This window comes from Polyodon spathula, chromosome 5 (genome assembly GCF_017654505.1).
Source record: "Polyodon spathula isolate WHYD16114869_AA chromosome 5, ASM1765450v1, whole genome shotgun sequence".
Lineage (NCBI taxonomy): Eukaryota > Metazoa > Chordata > Actinopteri > Acipenseriformes > Polyodontidae > Polyodon > Polyodon spathula.
This window is the reverse complement of record NC_054538.1, coordinates 61,051,290-61,073,784: the sequence shown is the minus strand read 5'-3', so window position 1 is coordinate 61,073,784 and position 22,495 is coordinate 61,051,290. Positions and strand designations below refer to the sequence as shown.

The following is a 22,495-nucleotide window of genomic DNA, read 5'->3' as shown; positions in this document are numbered from 1 at the left end:
TGATGTCTAAAATGTACATTTAATTTGTACTACCAAAAGTTTACAGTACACCACAATGATGAATAAACTATATAGATTAAAACAGGACTACTTAACTATGTCTTATTACTAATGTATTTGTATTCCATGATTTACTATAAAATATTAAAACAATTTCACATGGTCTGTTTCAAAGAAAGTTTTGTGAGGAAACGGTCATTCATGAGCTGTTTTGTGTTTTGATGTTTTTATACTGTTTTGGTGTCTAAAATGCGCACTTAATTAGCAACACCAAAGGTTCGCAGTAAACCAGGATGATGAATAAATTAATACCAATAGCTGAAGTAATCACAAGGCCAAAGAAACAAGGATGCATGCGCATATTTCAAAGTAGTGCAAAACTCGGCAAGGGCCCGAGTTTGGCATGATAGCGGTGCGAGCAGCAGACCGGGACAGGGGTATGAGGCTGACAACTATGCAGACATGGAGAATTATATCCGGTGCTGTGCATGGACACACTGAACATACAGTTTTTATGTACGCTTTGTACACAAACATTTGTTATGTTTTTTAATTTTGACAAAAGCAACCAGAAACCAAAAAAGCCCAAAATATGTGCTAAAAGTAACAAAGGGAAAATCTAAGTGACCGTCTGCATGTGCAAGCCCAGTTCCGCTAGTTTTAAGTGGAACTGGCAGCCCTGCCCATGGGGACCATTCCGCAAACTGCTATCGAACCAACTTGTCTGCATTTGTACTTAGACCGTACTCCCAGTAAATTTTCATACAGTTCAACCTAACACAGTGTCTGTCTCATTCTCTCCAAGTACACAGCAAGACACCACACCATCTAAATGAAATGAATGGTTTATTTTTAAATTGTATTATACCCCAGCTACAGAAACTGTCCCCCCTCCACACACACTTTTGTAACCAAAAAAAGTTACACCCCTGATGTAAAATTGCAATTGTGCAGGGACACAAACGAGAAAGAAAAGCACAATTTAACAATAACATTAAAAATAATTTAGAAAAATAATAACAATTTTAAAAAGGGACCTGAACTACGATCGTCAGCAGCCAAACAAAACATGTTAACGCTCTCCTAAAGCCTCAGCTGTTCTCATAACCCTTCTAATATGTTTTGTTTTCAAACATCACAGATGGATAATGTTAGTTTTCCTAATGTAACAATGCCATAATGTTTAGCTAACTGTGACTTGCTAAATTAATTAAGCGGTGTATTGATCAAAAAGTTAATTACATGATTAAAGCAATGTGTACTGTTGCGACTGTTAGAGAAATGTGGCGCTGCATATCTATTTATTTCACCTGTCTTCTGTGATCATGTGTCCTTTTAAATTTTAAACATTGACACGAAATCCACCGACAACCAATGTCCTTGCATGGTGCTAAAGTGCGTGAACAGCGCCAGTGCCCTTGCCACTTTGCCCATTCTTGAAAGAAATCTGGCCCATCAATTCATATCTAAAACCAGGAAGAATTGACAGCACTAGCAGAAAATAAAAGTAGTTTGTGATTGTGGCTGAACAATTAGGAGTACATATGCTGCAGTGCACTGGGTGTCGTATGTAGTGGTTGACAGGAGAGTCAGCAGGTTCTTGTACAGAGGAATACCTTAGTAAGCTATGCAATAGCTGCAGAAAGCAAGTAAAATATAGCTAGTCCGACAGAGCAGCTAGACCAACAGCAGGAAATCAAGGAGTTGGAGAATGTTGTAGACTCCCAGGTGGAGATGCATGTGACCCCACTAGATACACAGAGGGAGGTAAGTTGACCACAAAGGGAGTGGGCAGCAGTTAGAGGGAAACAGCAAAGGGGGAATAGGGTAGAACATGCAGGATGAGATTAGAGTCCAGAACCTGCAAATTGGTTTCTAGCTCTTGGATCAAAAGAACTGGATAGTGACCAGGGGGAGGAAAGTGAAGTGTTGCAGCAGGCTGAGGCTACAAAATAGGCTAGTAATACAGTGGAGGATAGTGTTGGTTCTACTAGCAAGCCTGCTGATCAGTGGACATTCAGAAGCAGACAATCATAGTTGGAGTCAATTATAAGGCATGTATACAAGTTTTTTCAGAATGAAACAGTTCTGTCTCCCGGGTGCCACAGTTGAAGATGTGATCGACAAGAGTAGATCGGGTCACAAATGGGGCTGGTACAAAACCAACAGCAACTGTTCATGTAGAGAGAAACAGCAGACATGAGCGGAGGGCAGAGGTACTGAAAGAAAGGTTCACTGAACTTGCCTACAGGCTTCAAGAGAAAAGGAGTCAAGTAATCTCTGGGGCCAGTTCTGACAGCAGGGAAGGACAGGCTTTGGAGAATAACTGGTTTAAATATATGGTTGGAGAATAAATGCGAAGGAAGGGTTTTGGGTTCATAGATAACTGGAGTGCATTTTGTGAGAAAAAGCAGGCATCACAAGAGAGATACCTTAATGATAGGGGAGCACATGTTCTGGCATGGAGCATAGGACGAACCCTTAGGGAAAGGGTTTAAACTAGGCAGGGGGTGGGTGGGAAAACAAAAGTACTAAAGGTGAAAGCCACTTTAAAATAAAAAAATAAAATGCTTGTGTCAAAACCAGAACCATCACAAATTCTTAGAATGAAAAACACAAAATGTCAACTGAAAAGCATGACTTGGCTTGGTCCTGAAGATGGAGAAGAATTTCTCTTGCAGAGGTATAAACTATTTTGAAAAGATAGACTGGACAGGCAAGGAGGAGGTGTAGCTCTACATGTTAGGGATGGGCTACAAGTAACGAACTATTACCCAAAGTTAGTCAATTTGGGTGGAGTGGGTAGGTAAAGGCACTCAAGTTTTTTCTATGTTAAAAGATGTTACAGCTAACGTAGATGACCACAATAATATATCGGATTCTGCCGAGTAAACGGGCCAGTTTAAACAGTAACATTCACCATTCATTTCCGTTTTTTAATAACCATGCGCAAATAATGCCTGAGTGGAAATATCGCAGTCATGTGAACAGAAAAAACTGCCTAGAAGTAGTTGCTCTGTGCACTGAATGATTCAGACAATTGCTTGCATCGTCAATGATGAAGGCTCAGATGACGAAGATGTGGAGTTCAGCGGTTTCGGATCAGATGATACAGACTGACTGATTACGCTTTCCTGTTACACTACAATCAATATTTTGGATATTTTCGAAAATTTATTAATTTTTTTAGACACTGCAAGAGCTTGTAACTCAGGCATTTATAATTCTACTTTGGATGCACTACATAACTCAAATGACACATTTTCTCTTTATATTTTTAAGTTTTGTTTCTACAGGTGCAGAGTTGCATAGTAGGTTGTATCCTGTTTTGATTCAACATAACATTATACACTGTTAAACAAATATAGTATTTTTTTTTTTTTTTAATAAATGAAACTAAAGTTGGAATGTGGAGCATGAGTTTCCTAAAACACTCCCTGGTTGGTATTTTTAAAAGGCAGTCTGGGGGGACTGGATACTGTATTTGCAGTTATGCTAATCATCTGCATTATTTTAGCAGGAGTCCAGGGACCAAAATGGAACTCAGCAGCTGATGCAACTAAGAAGCCTTTAATAGCCTACGGGGAAGCTGTATTATACTTTCCTGCCAATCCCCAAAATAGCATTTTGTAATGGTTCATTTTCATAGCTAAAATAAAAAGTGGATGTCTGCAGCAGAAATATTAAGTAATCACTCTCCACAAAGCATTCTGGCTACAGACCCTTAACAAAATACTCAATAATAGCACACATTAATTCACATTCATTAACAACAATTTTGTGTAGTTCTATAGGGAGTAGCTCTAAGTATTCACATTCTGTTTCTTCACAAAAAAAAAGTGGAAGCACTTCATCGCCACAGGGATCTTTAAAGAAGATACAAATATATGAAGACACATCAAATAATTAATGAATGCAATGTAATGTAATGTATAATTGCTTTAAAAAAGTACAGCCAGCTATGTAAACATTCAGCAGTAACAAATTAATGTCAATCCTGTTTCCAACATTAAATATCCTGTGGAAATTCCAGGTAAAAATCCTGTGCTCATGAGTTGCGATTAAACCCTTTCCCTGTCACCAATAAGACAGATGTCCCAAGCCAGTACAGAGAGGCATTGAGCTGGATTTTTAAAAGGCAGGGGTGACAGAGCCAGGCTTTGCGCTTCATTCAGGCCTGTTCATTTCAGATCCCACTTCCGTTCAGCATGTTCCTCAGGCCTTGCTCGGAGTGTTGTGTTCTGCAATTCCCTGATCCTTCTTCAGAGCCAACAGGAAGTTGTCAATCATCTTCTTGTCAGACTGCCAACACTGCCTCTCTCTCAAACAAGCTCTGTTCACAAGCTCAGCCTGGCCTGCTCTGCACGCAGCTGCCAAGAACGAAAAACATAACCTTTCCAGAGGCAAAAAAAACCCCAGCACAATCTCTGTAGAAGCGTCTGCTTTAAACCTAAACATTGCTAATGGTGGAGCATCATAATGTAAGCAGGGTTTTCAATGGGTTTTAAGGTCTGTGGATGGAACATTTCTGAAAAAAGGGATTCAAAATGGTGCATTCTGGTGCAATTTTGGATGGTTTAAAGATGTTAGACTAGTAGTGGTCTGCTTGTAGTGTCTGATAAAGTATGCCACTAGTGCAATGAAGGAGTTTTATTTCAGCACTGCTCACAGCAAGGCAAGATCAACAAGAAGAAAAATGGACTATTGGAGCATCAAGGCCCCTGAAATACAAGACTGGCTTAAAATGTGTGTGGAATTGGTGACCGCACCTTTGATTGTGTACAGTTGTAATATGGGAGCTTCCATGCTCAGCGTTAGTCCTGATCTGACAGCATGTACTGTAACACAGACAGCTCTTACTACATGTTACCGTTTATTTTTCAGTGAAAACAAGCATAAACTGCAGCATGTTCATTCTGCTTTCGTTTATATTAAAATACACCACAGCAAGCACGTTATCATACATTTGCATAATCTGAGACCTAAATTTCGTGAATGGAAGTTTATTTTACTATAGTCAAGTAAGCTGCAGCATATTTCATTTTTAATTCGCTAAAAAAAAATATTATATATATAATTTTATTTATTTATTTATTCTCAGTACACTTCCTAATTACAGTCCCAAGTATTTCTATGCGTTCATTTTTCACCTTTGAAAAATAGCCAATCTTATTTTTAGGCTCAGCTCTCCACTACCACCCAGGTGCTGTCTCAGGAGCGGTGAAGACGAACACACTCTGTCCTCTGAAACATGTCCTCTGAAACATTTTTCACTCTGCAGGCTCGCCATGCAGCCACCTCAGAGCTACAGTGTTGGAGGACAATGCAGCTCTGGGCAGCCTACAGGCAAGTCCACAGACGCCTGGCCAGTCTACATGGGTCGCTGGTGCGCGGCGAGCTGTAGACACCCTGGCCGACCTAAGCCCTTCCCACCCAGGCGACGTTCAGCCAATTGTGCGCCACCCCTTGGGAGCTCTCGTCCACAGTTGGCAGTGAATAACCTGGACTCAAACCGGCGACCTCCAGGCTATAGGGCACATCCTGCACTCTACGCGGAGCGCCTTATCCGGATGAGCCACTCAGAAGCCCCACAACAATATTTTTTGGATATGCCTGCCACAGGTCAGGTATTTACTGAGCATTTTATGTCAGAGCTGCCGACAGGCACCTCTGGGGAGTGACGTCCTCGGTCCCGCCTACCGAGGGAATAAGTAGTCACTCTGCAGAGATCACGTTCTCTTTTGCTTCGAGCCTCTGAATGATGTGACCACGCAGGGTTTGTTGGTCATCTTCTCGTCTTCTCTTTCAAGGCTTGACCCAGGGTCCTTTCACCACGACAGATCAAGAGCTGGTCAGACTGTCGCAGCGCTCTCGTCCTATCCACACAACATCTCAATGCCCAAACTGGAATTCAATCTCTGATCCTCCTCTGAAAAAAAAGGAGGGGGACGGAAAGCCTCTAATTCCACTGATTAGTTTAAGTAGAAAGCTGTAACCGCTGTAAGGAGGAAAGCAGGGTTCGTGCGTAACAACATCCTGTTTCCAGCATCCCCAATAAGCATACAAGCACTGTGCACTGACAAGAGACTGTAGCTCACTAACCCGCTTAGCAGAGGTGATGGCTAGCAAAAAGATTGTCTTCATTACAGAGATATTTCAACTGTATGGAATGTATAGGCTCAAACGGACGTCCTTTCTAGGAGGATGTAACCATACAGCGCACTTCAAAAAACGTGCCACCAGGAAATGAGCGCCTGGGGACACTGAACCAATGGGGAGATGGCATGCAGGTATGGCTGCTAGGTACACTCAACGTAGAGGGGGATCTACCCTCCTCTAGCAGGTTTTGCAGAAACTGTAAAATGATTGCTAAAGGGCAACAGATGGGGTCATGAACACCAATTTTGAAAATACCTCCACTTCTAGGCATACAATGACCTTGTGAAGAGGGCCCTAGCATGCCTTTCACCTGACTGAGGAGATCCACACAGATTTTCCTGGGCCATCTGGGGGCCACATGGAAAACTGTTGCCTTCTTCCTCCGGACCTAGGAAGGCCGGGAGCAGCAGTATTGATTGGGAATGCATACAAGAACATCCTGTACCACTCGTGGGCTAGGGCATCAATGTCTAGCGGACTGCCACAGTGAAGGAGGAAGAACCATAGTGGACAGTGAGTGGTCTCTTCCGGATCGACTCTGGCCTTCCCGAAACATTGCCAAAATGTGCGCTCCATCCAGAGGTTTGAGTCGCCATTCTGACGGAAGAGGACCCCCCCTCGAGAGAAGGTCAGCCACCCAATTGACCACCCCCAGGAGATGAACAGCACCGGGGGGATAACAGGTTATTTTTCACCCAGATCAGTAGCTGAAAGGCTATGCGATTCACATACGCTACTACTGACATGTTGTCCATGAGGACAAGGGCATGTCTCCTCTGGAGCACTGGAAGGAAATGCTGGCAACAGAGGTGAACCGCTCGCAGCTCCAGCACATTTATATGCAGAGATGTCCAGCGACCCGACCAGGACCCACAGACTCCTCTGCCTGCCCAGACCGCACCCTAACCCAAGTTGGATGTATCTGTCATCATTCCCATCTTTAAGCCTTCACGCAGACGAGAGGCTTGCCTCCACCAGCGAAGGGATTCCCAGCATACGTGAGGCAGTCAGCTGACCGTGTCTGTCGTGTTTTGGATGTCGCCGGAAGGCATTGCGCCACGCTTGAATTAGGTGCATATGGAGTAACCCCAGCTGGATGGCTGATGAAGCTGCGGCCATCAGACCCAGTAATTTCTAGCAAACACCAACTGTACTGTCGGTCCCTAATGAAAAAGGGTTAGATAGTTGTGAATGGCAGCCACTCTATTGTCTGACAGGTCGGAGACCCAAGCAAACCATACTTTGCACCGGCATTAACTGGCTTTTTGAGGGTGAGACCCAATCGCCGTGTGGGCCGGTGCTCCTTCCTGCATCTGGGAGCAAATCAACCAGTCGTCCAGGTACAACACTCTGATTCCTTGCAGCTGCAAGGGGGCTAGGATGGCATCTGCGCACTTTCAGAACGTGCAGGGGGCTATGCAGAGGCCGAATGGCAGCACGGAAAACTCGAAGATGCTTCCCTGAAAGGCTAAGTGGAGATAGTCCACAGTGGTAAACTAGTCACCCAGCCGGACAGACTGGAGGATGTGGCGATGTGTGACCATTTGGAATCTTCTCTCCCTCAAGAACCCGTTGAGTTGTCTCTAGTCTAGGATGGGGCGAAGGCCATCGTCCTTTTTTGGCACTAGAAAATACCTTGAGTAGAACACTTCCTACTGAGGAGGTGTGTTCTATGAGATGAATGGCTTGTTTGAGAAGTAATGTTTTTACTTCTTGCCTGAAGGCAGAGCTGGGTCCCAGTGGAGGAATCTCTCTTTTTATTTATGTACTTATTTATTTTTGTAGCTGCAAAAGGCATGAGGAAAAATACACACAGCACATTAGAGCTGTAGGGTTAAGAAAAGCAGACTACAGGTCGACAGGCAATGTAAACTACTGAAAAATTAAAATGGCGTGCAGTTGCACAGCATTTATAGTTCACCCTTCAGAAGCAGAGTTTCTGATTTCATGGAAGTGGCAAGCCAACTTCCAGAAATACAACTGCTCGTAGTGAGAGCTTTCACACAGACTCAATCACAGCCACTGGAGAGGTAAGTATACCTACCTGATTGTGAGAAGCAAAACAGAACGTGATCTCTGCGGGTCGACTACTTATTCCCTCGGTAGGCGGGACTGAGGACGTCACTCCCTGGAGGGGCCTATCAGCAGCTCTGACATAAAATGCTCAATAAATACCTGCACTAGGGTTACTGTATTCTGCTGGTATTAATAATATACAGCATCTCTCTGCACTTAAGCATTTGTATACAGGTGTACAGCCTCTATACATGAACCCCCAATATCTCTGACAAGCACCTGGATATATATTTTTACAATATCACAGAAGGAATACGCTTTTTCTCGGTGCATGTGTGTAGCTATTATGTACTATATACAAGGGTTCATATAATTGGTACGCATGAGGACCAATAAAGAAATGCGATATTGTTCTTTAAGACGCAACTGCGTACCGTCAGTCCATTTTTAACAGGAAAGCATTTTAAATAAAAGGCAGGGATGTTGCTCATGGCTGGAAGGTGCGCTATACCTGCGTGGGGTATGGATTATTCCAGGAGAGGGGGGTTCTGGATAGCTTGCTTGTTAATTTAACAAGAGCTGCATCAAAGATAATGTTGGTGCAGTTTAGGTGTTTCTATTTTATATTTTTTTAAATAATATATATTATATATTATTTTTACAATATATTTATATTTACTGAGAAACCACTCGATACCATTTTTACTTCATCATAGCAATGTTTAATGATGTTTCTAGATAGTAGCACGTAAATGCAGTTCACTGCCTTAAAAGAGTAACTAGCAGGGCTCTGAAAAAAAATAGCATTATATGACACTTTAAAATCTGTTTCAAAGCTCTTTTCAAAATGTTTTACTATAAGTATGAGAAATAGGACCCACTCTTGACTGTCTGCCATTATTCATATAACCATCCTATTTTACTTATGAAAGATTAATAGGTGCTATGGAACACAGCCAAATGGTAGGTAATGTAGGAGATGATTGAAATACTGCAAAATGGTAATACAAATATTTGACAAATCAACTATTTATATATGGAAATATCATACATAAATGAATAATTCCAACTACAGAAGAAATGCATTCACTGTCAAGTTAAATTTTACACCTAGGCACAGAGGCGTTGACAGATCATATAGCTTATATTTACAATTAGAGAATAGAAAAAACAAAGCTTTTCTGCTTTAATTAAAAGTCTGTTAAGAATTAATCAAGTAGAGCTTTACTCCGAATGTAATTTGTAGATTAACATAATAAAGAATGAATGGTTTCAACATCTAGTTTATTCTACCCAATCATTTCAGACCAAAACACCTCTTTTTTTTTTTTTTTAAAACAATGATTTTAAAAATCGCAAATGTCATATACCTCACACTGACTGTAACTAATTAACTCCCATACTTACTGAGGTTATGTACATGTTAGCTTACGTGGAATAATTTAAGAGGAATGTACTCTGCTTGGCTCTAAAGCTGTAAATCCACATTACTGCTGTCTGCAGTGACTTGACTCGGAGACAATTTTAGGAAAGGTCACTTCCACAGCTACTGATCCCAAAGTCATTGAGCCAGCATTGATAGGAGAAAACAACAACTGTTCCGCTGCCTTTGCATGGTAACACTTCCATCCATCACTGAGTTACAAGATAAATCAAACTTGTAAAAGTTACAATACCCTTGCTATGATGGAAGTTTAAAATGGTTGAATGTGTTTCTGTACAAAGTGTTTTTAAAATACACTGTCCACCGCTCTAGCTGCAGCTCGGCTTCAATACCAAGAAGCTCTGGCAAAATTCAAGGTACCCACTTGTTGCAGGGCAGGGGACATGCACGTGTAAAGGAGAGTTTTTGTAGTTTGTTTCTTTAGCTTTGTAAATAACGTTTTGTCTATTTCAATTTAAAGTTTGCCAGCGATGGGTTCAAATCACAATCCATATGCAGTGCTCACCAGCAGCACTCCACACAAGATGCATAATGGGCGTTTTTACGCATTGAAATCTTTTAAATTAATGTACAACATTTAAATGTAATGCGTAAAGAATATGCATTGCAATTTTGCTGCACAGTTTGAGTTTGCATTTTATCAAACATCTTGTACTTCGTTGGTTCCCAGCATCTAAATTTTCAATCATGAATATACTGCATTTGGTAGCTAGCAAATGGATCGTAGAAATGCTCAGATAGAGAATTGTAGCCTGTCTGGCAATTGTCAGAAATGTGTGACCAATAATTTGAGGTTTTCAATAAAAAAAAATGTACAGTTGTATCCACTCCCTTGCACTGCATGTTTGTGACTGGTGTATAAAACAACTGGATTCTTGATCCTTAGGATTTCTCTGTATCGTCTTAGTCCTCCCTCAACCTAACTTACCAACTGACCTCTGTCAACTTGGAAGGTAAATCTATGTAATAAATTCAATATTCTGTGTTTAGAGAGAGTCAGACTACTTTATATTGCTATAGCAAGGCTATTAATAAGGAATAAATTATCGTTTCTTTATTTACATTAAAGCAGCATCACTACAGTTTAAAACAAAAAGGCCTTCTTTGGGTTATTTAATATCAGTTGACTTGGAAAGGGAGAGCACAAGAGACTGAGAAAGGAAGATTTACAGAAAACAACTATAAAAACTAACAGTCAAGTACTAGTGGGAGGAGACTCGGTGAACATAGTAGTTAATTACATCGAGACTATAACATTACCTTATTTCTTTGAATTTAAGACACACTTATTCTAAAAAAATATCCTGCGTCTTAAATTCGAGTACAGTATAGTGATGCACGTATTAAAAATCAGCACAAAAAACTTGACTACACAAGTACACAAACAGCAACGTGACTGACTGTCGAGAAAATACAAACCAAAACGTTACCATCCTATCTTGAACCATCCATGACATGCAGACAGCCATTTTCAAAGAAGCGTCATTAGCTTCCTGAGAAATTCAAAGTGAAGCTTGTACAATTTCAGCGTTTCTAACAAACAGTACCACTTTGGACACTGATCAGACCCACGTATTTTCCGACATGCCAAGCAATATCACAGTTCACAAACTGGACGAAAAACAAGTGCAAGTAATCACGACTGGAAATGAGAAGCAGTGCATAACTGTAATGCTCTGTGTGACAGCAGACAGCTGCAAACTGCCTCCATATGCATAACTGAGGCTGTATCTTTGTCAGTGCATATTTATTTGATGTTTTATTTTTTCCTCAAATTGAGAGTAGGAAATTTGGGCTGCGTCTTAAACTAAATTACATTAGAAGGAATACTGTAATACTATTAAAAGCTGGACAAAATGGCTGCAAGAGAGACAACTTTTTCAGGTGGGAAATAAGGAAAGCCATATGTACAGTATTCGTGACTTCCAGGTAATGTTGCATTTCACTCACCTCAAAACGCATTTTACTCACTTAGCATCTAAATTGGAGAGTAAATTAACCAATACCCGAAAACCTTATCTAGAGTCAAAACCGTATCTGGAGTGCTGCTGCTCACCAGTATAAAATGTACCACATTGGAATGTTCTAATTATTCCCTTACAACTTGAAATACCTGTAGTTCTATTAAAACCCCTTTGTTCTTGCAATACAGAATATAAGTCTTGCATTGTTGATCACAACACACATGTGATCAGCTGTATAAAAGGTCTACATTTTCTTGAACTCATAGCTCCCATCTCTGTCTGGAACAGGAATTCCAGATTCCTGCTTCAATAAAACCAGGAATGCTTGAGCTGTAACTTCTCCATAGATTGGTTGTCAAGAGTAAACCATTAGCTCTATGGGCAGGCTTCCCTTTGCCTGCATGCTCCAATAAATCACTCTGGCAGGTAGCTGGGAAGCAGCTGCTAATGATAGTTTTACTGTGGAGTACAGGAAATCACCTTTTAACCCAGCCTGCTGTTGTTCATCTCTTTTGACTGTGACAAAGGAACGGATGCAAATGAAATGCCAAGTGTTGGGAGAGTCTGGTCAAAACACTACAGGAAACCTGGCTAGCCCACATCACACCGACAAGCTTAAGAAAACAAAGTATGTCTTTTCAAGCTAGGCCTTTCCCAACCATGCGTTCAGCTACTGCTTTATCTGAGCTCTTTCACATGCACAAAAACTGTAACAAAAAAACAAGAATTATTAAAAAAATAATAACAAATCCATCAGCTATAATGATAATATTTTTTTTTATGGCACCTAAAAAATACTACTACAAAATATACCTGTAGGAATATATGATTTATATATAATATATGATTCATTTCATTTTAATCATTAATTAGCCAAACTTATTCATGGGGTAATCATAACAAAGATTCAGTACTTATTTCACAAGATAAAAAACAACCTCTCTTATAGTACACTGTCACAAATACTTATACTTTACTGCCAGGAAGCTTTGAAAAGAAGCAGACAAACAAATTCAAAACATGGTTGTTTAAAATAAGTGTTGGCTACATATGTATGCAGGGCACAAAATTACGATGACCATGTAGCAATTGCTGTGGGTGCCCTTCTCAACTGCTGCAATGCCCATCAAAAAATGTTATTCACAGCCATTACGACCACAGAGCACTTTTAGCTAAGCAACTAGAGACGCCTGTATAAGTGTTTGGGTCCAAGCCGGATAAAATGATTTGCATGGTTAAGTTGCATCAGTGGGAAAATAAAACTCAAACAACAAAGCACATAGATTTCTACCATGCATAATAATGCCAGCCCAGAAAACGAGCCTTGCACAATACGCAAAACAATGGGCAAAACCTGACTGCAATTCTTTTAGGTTTAAAAAAAAATAAAAATAAAATGACTGTAACTAATGTAATGTTGCGGTTACAATGTGAACAAATAACTTATCAATAATTGACTGACTTATTAGCCTTTTTTCATGTATTATTATTATTTAATTAATTGTAATACTGATGTTGTTTTAATAATTTGAATATTTTACATGAATTATTAATTCTGTAAATATAAATGTAGCTTTGAAATGATTGCTGGTCCTGAATTTATTGGTCCTAAACAATGACAAAAATAATATTACACTAGCTGGAATATGCTTCAATTGCTGTTATCCCCTTAAGTTCAATTTCCTTATTCATACCTTCCCTTGATTTAGTATTTATTTTTTTATTTTTTTACTTTGGGAAGTAGTCTGTCCAGATTAGAGGATTAACTATATGGCATCACACAAAAAAAATTAAAACAGTTTACTGTAAATATAACTGTTGACTGAATTTGTGTTCAACCCCTTGCCCCTGCCTGTAAAGAATTAGTAAATTCTCCTAGAACATTTTAAATCTACAAGGTGCATGCTTTCTGTGCTGTGCAGTTGCTCGGATTTCCAACACGTGTACTTGAAACAATGCATTAAAATAATTTGTTTACAATTTGTTTCACAAAGATTCATCTACTCACTGTAAACACATCATCATCACCAACCTCCGCCTCATTCTGGATTGTCGAAGAGGAAGTCGTAGATCCTTTAAAAAAAACGTTGAAATAAAACATTAAACCCTTAAGAGATGATTTAAACAACATGATATTTAAATGTGTTTCTCAACACACCCCTTGCAATTCCGTTGCACCGTTGCTGAATTTCCCAAAACCAGTATGGATTGGGAACTACTATACGAGTACCTGTGGTGTCTGAAGCCGTGCCTACTCAATAGTACATAGTTATAACATAAAATTACTTTACAAGCCACCAAGAAGGGTAATTTGGTGAACCCACTGAGATCCATGTGTAAAATATTACTGAAAACTGGAATTCCGAGAGAAGTGGATGCAAACCTACTACAAGTGATTACATTTATTCAGCAGGGGTGTGCATTCTTTGAAAAGAAACTTGTTGTGAAAGGGCAAAATCTAATTCCTTCTAAAAAACCTACTTGCCCCCTCACCGTCCCACAACACACACACACACAAATAGAATACTATGGCAAAGGAAGAAGAAAAAAGTGCTTATCTGATGGGCAAAATATAACAGTAAAACTTGTTGTCCCTCACACAAATCTTGTGGCACCGGGTGTCGGGGGATATCAATTCCACACCCTATTCAGGATCAGACACACTCAGGGATTTCCCTAAACATTACCACCGCCATTGCCAACCTCGGTATATTCTTCATATGGCCCTGCCAAGTTCACGTTTCAAGTCTAACTTAAGGCACCAAATTATAGCTTTGGATGGATGCAACGTACGTCTCTTTACTTCTAATCCAGAAGATTAACTGGTTTGTCCATACTTTAGACAATGTCACCAACAATTTATTAGCATCCCGTTCCTGTGCCACAGCTGGCTACAATTTAACAATTGAGGCACGGTACAGAACACAAAGACAGACCATACTATATAATTAAACTGATACTTTGAAGTTAAAAGGTTAATTGATAATTGTATATAGTTTAATTTCTTTTAATCATCAATTAAAAACTTTTTGTTTTGTTTTGAGACGTAGAAAGATTTAACTAGTGTTTGATCGAAGAAAAGTAAAGTATCTTAGCGGATTAAAGGTCCTTAACTCGGAGGGCATCAATTTGTGTACCGAGCTCGTAATATGAGGACGTTTCCAGAAGACACGCTACCGTTGTGATTTGAACAAACATGAGTGAAAAATGGGACATTGAGTTAATGAAACCTCGGAACCCATTTTTTGCATCAAGTTCACAAACCACTCTTGCACATACTTAAGGCAATAAATCCCCGGCTAATGCGGTTCTGCACTTTTAGGAGGGAGGGGGGCAAAATGGAAATTTGGTAAACCGAAACAGCTGAACGGCCTTTATCCAGTTTCCAATTCTGAAACTTACACTAAAATCAGGGTCTTAATTTAAGAAACATTACCAGAAGATCGATTCACTAATGGTTATTTGTGCACGTGATGACCGCTATACACGTATATACATCCATCTCTTAAGTTTTTGAAATCTTAACCAGCATAAAAAATATATATATTAAAGAGACAAGCACGTTGTCCAACCAAACAAGTTACAGCATATATAATATATATATATATATATATATATATATATATATATATATATATATATATATATATATATACATATATATAATATATATATATATATAATATATATTATATATATTATATATATATATATATATATATATGCATATAACTATATGCTTGACCAATTTATACTGTATAATTAAAAGATCTTAATGCTTTTGTATCAACCAACACATACTTCATAACTTTTTACACTGACACTCCACTTCCATTTTTTGTTGTGCAACTCAAGACAGAGAATAAAACTAATGACCTAACTGAGGAAAATTGCTTTTTGAAGTCTACACTTCATGAAGAACATTTCAGAACTACAACTTTTAAAGTTAATTTGGAGAAAAAAAAAACAACACACCACTGTACGAGGTAAATACTATAAGGCTATGTAACGAACTTGACATTATTACTCAAAATAATTAAAATAAATGGACAATCTTTTTTTTGAAGAAACAATGGTATACAAACAGATTACACCAACTATACATAACCAGTATTACGTTGCTAAAATACATTCGTTACAATTTGTCAACTAAACTCTGAATAAAAATGTTCTGTAAAACAGATATAGATTTTAAATAATGTTACAGTTCTCTTCTGGTTTTCATTTCCTACAATAACCTGCTAACCGAAAACCTGTGCTTGTGCAGACACCTGATGATCATCTCTCTTTTGCTTAAAGATAGAAATCCATCTGTGATGAGTCAAAGGGATTTCGGTCTGTGATTCAGCCTCCCGACAGTAGATGGCATCAAACCAACTCGGGACTTCCCTTACCAAGATCTCGTGACCATGGCAAAAGTCATCTTTTGAGGGGCGGCACCTTGGTGAGGGGCGGAAGTACGAGTATGTAAATTTCAGCCACTGGAGTCAAGTGAAGGATAAGGACACTTGTCAGTTGGGGATTGGAGTTCCACTGACTACAGAGGTGGGACATTACATACTAAAGGGAACGTACTACTGTGTTCGGGGTTGGTCCGAAAGTAAAATAGGAGGAGTAACGGGTGGAGGGAGAGACTGGTTTGGTGCAGCGGGATTTTTAAAACAAAAAACCAACCTGCTTCCTCAGCTCCCTCCTCCCAAATGAAAAGCAGAGGCCTCCTTTTATGTCAGGTGGCTGGGCGCTGATTGATCGTTAATTAACCTAATCAACTAATCAACCCCAGCCACCTGAACATAATAAACCCAGGCAGGTAGGGGAAGTTAACCCCATCCCTGCCAATTTAAAAAGGGCAGAGCTTTGCTCTGCCACACCATCTAACAGGAGTTTTACTTTAATACAAAACCAGCAAGAAATAGGCTACAGGGTGAGGCAAGTTTATTTAAAACGTTAGTTTGTAATACTTGAATGCTAAAGTCTTTGGTCAAAAGATCAATAACGATTATAAGATACGATACCTTCTGTCAGGTCTTCAATTGCTTTCCTCACACCTCTGTCAAAAGCACGAGCATCTGCAGGACTCTGAAACGTCAGCCCAAATCTCCTGTTGTCGACGTTCCAGTGGTGAAACGTAGGTGTTGCCTTTGTGTATATCAAATCTTTCTTCAAAAAGCATTCAAGAACCACCTACAGGAACAGGAAGACAAATGTAATTGTTTTTTAGGTTTGCTTAAAATCAATTCCACCCCACCATCTCAGCTTTTCATTTTCTTCCCTTTCCTAACTTCACAGTATTTTCCCTTGACTGATTAAAACTTTTTAATCAGACAAGGGTACCTGTCAACATCTGCAAAAAAGTGCATAACCTACATACTGTCAGCTGCTTCAGGTGTCTGTAAAATATTAAACAGGTTTGTCAAGGCATTCAGTAAATCATAACCTCTTATCTAACTTTCTTTCCCCCTAAAGGCCAACATTCTGTCACTTATAATGAAAAATAATTTGTATTTTATTTTGTAATTTTACTAGGAATATTCCCCAACCAGTAGCATATATTAATAGTCATTTAAAATCAAGTCACAAACTTTGAAGTTTTCAGTAAATAACACCTTTAACTTTGATAGTTAAATTTGAAGATTTGCTGTACCTGTATTGTAGAATTGTAATCTGAAATTAAGAAATGTTGCTGTTTTATGAAAACTGAATTACAAAATCACTTCCATCAATATTTATTTCCAAGACTCATGAGCTTCATAGTCTCAAGTCATGATTTATGCAATAGGTGAAGGATTTTATACAGTACTTCCACCTTTCTAGATATCTGCTTTGCTCCATTATGATCCCTGCTGAGCAAAGTATGGCAAGAGTCCGGGACAGGCTACTGGCTGTGGCATCTTCAGTCTCAAATTAACATGACATGTTAGTGTAATGAACAAATGACCTCTATAGCAAAGGATAAGATGAAGATTACCTGTAATACGGTTTCTTCGTAGGATGATGAACTCCACATAGAGTGAACTCATGGTCTCTGTTTTGCTTGGGTCAGGAGAACAAACAGATCATTACAGTAGTCCTTTTTGGCACCAAAGTAGGTATCCTTCCCCTCTAATCGCCCCCTCCAAATAAGCATTGTTGTCCAAATTTTAAAAAAAGGACAGTAACAAAAACAAAACAGAAAAGGATGGTGGGACAGAGGTGTGTGGAGTTCATCATCCTACGAAGAAACCATATTACATCTTTGTCTTCTTACCTCATCTAATGAACTCCACACAGAGTTAACTATATGAAAGCATGTACAGAAGGGTGGAAGGTTAAATATTAGTAGACTTTGCCACAAATAACACTGAGTGAACAAAAACAGGTTGAGAACAAGAGACATCTAAATTATAATGGTTAATAAAAGTCTCAAAGGAGGCCCAAGTCGCAGCATTGCAGATGTCCTGTAATTGGGACAGATTTTAGTTTAGGCTCAAGTAGTAACCACTCTCCTCACTGAGTGGGCCTTGATGGATCGTGGAGCTGATTTGTTATCAAGATTGGTTTGTTTAGAAAGTGGTTTGCCCTGGGTTTGTAAGTTAAGAGATAAACAGTTCCCCTGATGGTCTGATATCACGGGTCCTGTGAATGTAAAAATGCAAAGCTTTCCAGATATTTGTGCTTTGTGAGGTTTTGGGTGAAAATCCAGAAATGTTATCTCTTGTTCTAAATGAAATTCAATTACCACTTTTGATGATGCCTGTTACTGGATGATGAGATTGGAATGGCATTTTGTAACTGTATTATATGATCCCAAGGACCCAAGAATCAGATGTTATGCTTTGCCAGTTTGTTAAAACATTAGAAGCCCTCCCTCTACCGGCACAGGTAAGGGGGGGGGGGGGGGAGGCACTGCATGGTAAGAAGCTTCAGGAGGAAGTAGTAGAGGGCTTTCCTCCTTCTCTGGCCACGTGAGGGTCTGTGTGGCCTGGCTCCTTGACCACATAGAAGACATGGATGTCTCCCAAAAGAAGATTGTTGTAGTTCATGTCTAAAAGATATCTGTCTATTAGGGCTGCTAGGATTAAATCTAAAAATAGATTTTTCATTCGGTTCCATTCCTCATTATATACACTGAGATAAATACTGGAGAAATCGATTCAACAATAAAATTTCTGTAACACGCATAGTGAATAACATTTAAGTTTATCAACAAAACTGCACTGAACGCCCTGCCTTGCTACTTACAGTATTTCTGCCAAAGACAAGCAGTAGGTGTGTTCTTTTCCTACTTGTGTCAGCTAGCATCTGATTTGCTGGTCCCATCCTGACTACTAGCGAATCAGTTTTAAAAATGCTTGGTAAGTACGGGCCCTCTGTGTATTTGATGTAAACAGACAGTGCACCGCCTTGAATCCAGAGCAGGTCGACAGGCCTGTATTCCTAGCAAGCATGTAAATAAATTGCGACACTGAAGAAAACTGACTATATATAGATTACGCCTCTTTGGCGCTTCACAATGAACTGTTTAACCTGGGAATAACACTGTTTATGACATATGCAAGCACTAGTCCTACATCAGCATAAAAACCATAGAAAGACCATAACAATCACAGGGCAAAATAAGTGAAACCCAAACACAGCCACGATCAGTCAGTATTCCAAAACAAGTACAACAAAATGAAAACATATAGTCTAGCTAAGTTTGTATGAACGTGTCAATTAGTTATCAAATGTATTTGACAGAAATTAAGTCTCTGATAATTGACTTTTTTTTTTTTTTTTTTTTAAATAAAACAACCACATACTAGTAATCACTGGTACATGATCCTTGATATTTGTATATGGTTCATCGGGTACCCGGTTTCAAAAGGAACATCTCTAGATAAAACATTTTTATGCCGGTACTCCTACAGTACCATGCGCAAAGCTACATTACAGTTATTTACCCCTTGCATTCCATTGTTGTGCACAAACGTTTACTTAACAGCAATGATATTAAAATAAATCATGTCTTGTTGAGGGGCCGATTTTTTGTGGGCGGTACAATCATCGACATTTTTCCGAGCTATTATATTTTGTGCACCCAATTAATCGATTGTTATTTGGAGGCTTAACTGACAGCCCTACTGTCTACTGAAAGAACCTCTCCTGAACAGTGCGCCTCTCATCCCTGGTGAACTGGACCGAATAGACTGTCTTGCCTCCTCCATCTGGAACAGAGTCCTTGAGTCTGGTGCCAAAGAGCACGTCACCCTAGTTTCATTTGAATATGCCTCCGAGCAGCAACCGCACTTGCACAGCCCTGGAGTTGGTGTCAATGGCGTCACAGCAGGCCTGAAGTTGTATCTTAGATATGTTCTTCCCTTCCTCCGCTACCTGCATGGCCAGTTCAGAATTCTCTGCGGCAGGTGTCTGCGGGGCAGCAGACAACTGACCCTATAGTTTGTGTTGATATTTTGGAGCATACACCTGGTAACTGCTGATGCACAGTCCACATGTTGAGGCTGTGTAGCTCCTTTTCAGGAAGGTGTCCACCTTTTTGTCTGCACGATCTGATACTGTGGGTCCAGAGGATGTAGCCGGTGTAGCTAGAATGAGATCTAGCTTAGGCAGTTTGAACAGATGGTCTTTTTGGCTGGTTGGCACTCTGTAGAAGTGATCTACCCTTGGGAGGCATGCTGTACCAGAGGTAGATCTCTCCTGTAATGCTGACTGTACATCTCTGTCAGCGTTGGAGTACCAGACCCCGCCGCATGGGTTACAGGTTGTGGAAGTTGAGCCTGTTTAAGATTTTGGAATTCCCTCATCCACTGGAAGAACTGATCCCTGGTCATAGGATGCATCGTGACCTGTGAAGGAGGCAGCTGCACAGAGCTGGCTGAAGTCTCCGCAGCAGTTGCAGTTGACTTTGCAGGCGTGCCTCTCTCCCTGCTGCCACACCCATGCCCCGATTTACTAGAGCCCTTCCTTAGGGGAGCTTCTTTGTTCCTTCGGGCTGCCAAGCCTGTGTCTTTATGTTGATACACGTCAGAAATCCCTACTGCAAGACAGTGATAGTGGAGAACCACACAATTTACAAACAGAGGGCGTGGGGAAGACAAACACACTAATAGAGTTTATGGAAGAGAAAATGTATAACTTTATAAAATATAACTAGCTGAAAGCCAGCGAAAAGGAAGACAAATTATTATTATCTATACCCAAGCAATTGCAGGAGAAATTTAGACAACACTTCTTATTTGGAGGGGGTGGTGGGAAGGATACTTTGACACCAAAAAGGTGGGTTAGAGATCTGTTTGTTCTCCTGACCCAAGCAATACGGAGACCAGTTCGCTCCGTGTGTTCATCAGCCGAGGTAAGAAAAACTGTTCACTGATTCAACTAACTACAGCTGGTAAAACTGGGTTATACAGCAATTGCATTTTAAAAAGAATCTGAAAATAACCCAATGCCAAACGTGGAAATTCACACACACACATACATACACACATAAATATATTATATATATACATATTATATATATATTATATATATATATATATATATATATATATATATATTATTATTATATATATACACACACACACACACACACACACACACACACACACCTGTTTGTCTTTTAGTCGTTCGCCATGGATTAGAAAGTCACTTTTCCCATTGAGTGCCTCGGAGTGAAGAACCTTACAGACACCAACTCTGCTTAGACCACCTCCTTCTTGTGCAAGCCATCCTCCACTAGAGTCATCTCGGGTCATAACCACTGCTTTGACACGCACAATGTAGCTGTCACTGTATTACACACAAAAAAGGAGGAAAAAAATTAAAAATTATGCATTTTACATCAAGCACTTAAAACAAGTAAATGATACACTCAGTGGGACCTTTTTAATGATATTACGTCAGCAGAGGATCTCAATATAGCCAGCGTTTAATCTTTTAAAAAATGCCCTCCCTCAATGTGATGTCTGTACACGAAAAAGTAGAAACATCTTCAACAATCATCAACATGAAACATCCACTGTATGTACATGTAAAAATAAATGCTTGACACATTGATAGACAAACCAGTTTAAACCATATACCCTCAGATTCTGATGATCTTAAGAACAAAAAATGTCCTTTTGCATGAGTGGTTATATAATGTATGCATAACTGTAAAGTCCATCACAAAAATCGACCAGCAGATCTCTAGCTATACAAAACTGTATGTAAAATGACACGCTAAAAGATAGTTAAATAGACAAACATTTCCCCCGGGACTATGACACAAGACAACATTTCTAGAACAAAAAAGGTCCTAAGGAAGTTTCATGACTCACAAGCACTGTCAACTGGTCACTAACAATATACAAAATACTAAAGTGTACAGTATGCATCCCTAGTGGGGTATTATATGAATATGTTTATTGTATAAAAGTCAAACTAGTTCAAATGGGGTTAAATGTACTGTTTTGTACTGAAACAAGCTACTGTATAGTATCAATCACCCCATTTTATCCATACAGGCTACAATCAGCTGACAAATACACAATATGACTGCTACACCCGTTAAGCAAAGATATTCAGGTGCGTGCAGTGCAGGGCTACGCCTTACAGATCATAAATCAGCACACACAGGAGAATGCGGGGGCTTGGAATAAAGGCACGACAAGTCACAAAAGCACACATAGGCTAGCTACCTATTGGTCGAAAGCTACTGCAATTTACTTTCAAATACTGCTTGCTTCACTATCCCAACAGAACTACAGTGAGTCAACAATGCCTAACATGGAGGAAGTCAATCATATATGGTTAGTGTACTTAAGGTTTTAAAATAATTAACCAGAGATATGTGCAATACATAGCCCTAGAACATTTCCTTTCCAAGACTGTCACTGTCACATCCTTCAGAATGTAGTATTTATTGCAGGCTGTTCGCTGACTAATTGTTACA

At 39.6% G+C, this 22,495-nt stretch overlaps 1 protein-coding gene across 2 annotated transcripts in view; it reads right to left on the bottom strand.

The window, feature by feature from the left end:
* LOC121316119 (sprouty-related, EVH1 domain-containing protein 2-like) overlaps window positions 1-22,495 on the bottom strand; it is a 55,012-nt gene that overhangs the window by 7,613 nt on the left and 24,904 nt on the right. The window contains exons 2-4 of one of the 2 annotated variants that reach the window (XM_041250899.1): window positions 21,171-21,351; window positions 16,599-16,767; window positions 13,592-13,656 (exon numbers count right to left, since the gene is read on the bottom strand). In XM_041250899.1, coding sequence (XP_041106833.1) covers window positions 13,592-13,656; window positions 16,599-16,767; window positions 21,171-21,351 — 415 coding nt within the window. The remainder of the gene's footprint in view (window positions 1-13,591; window positions 13,657-16,598; window positions 16,768-21,170; window positions 21,352-22,495) is intronic. The other variant, XM_041250900.1, reaches the window with a different exon arrangement.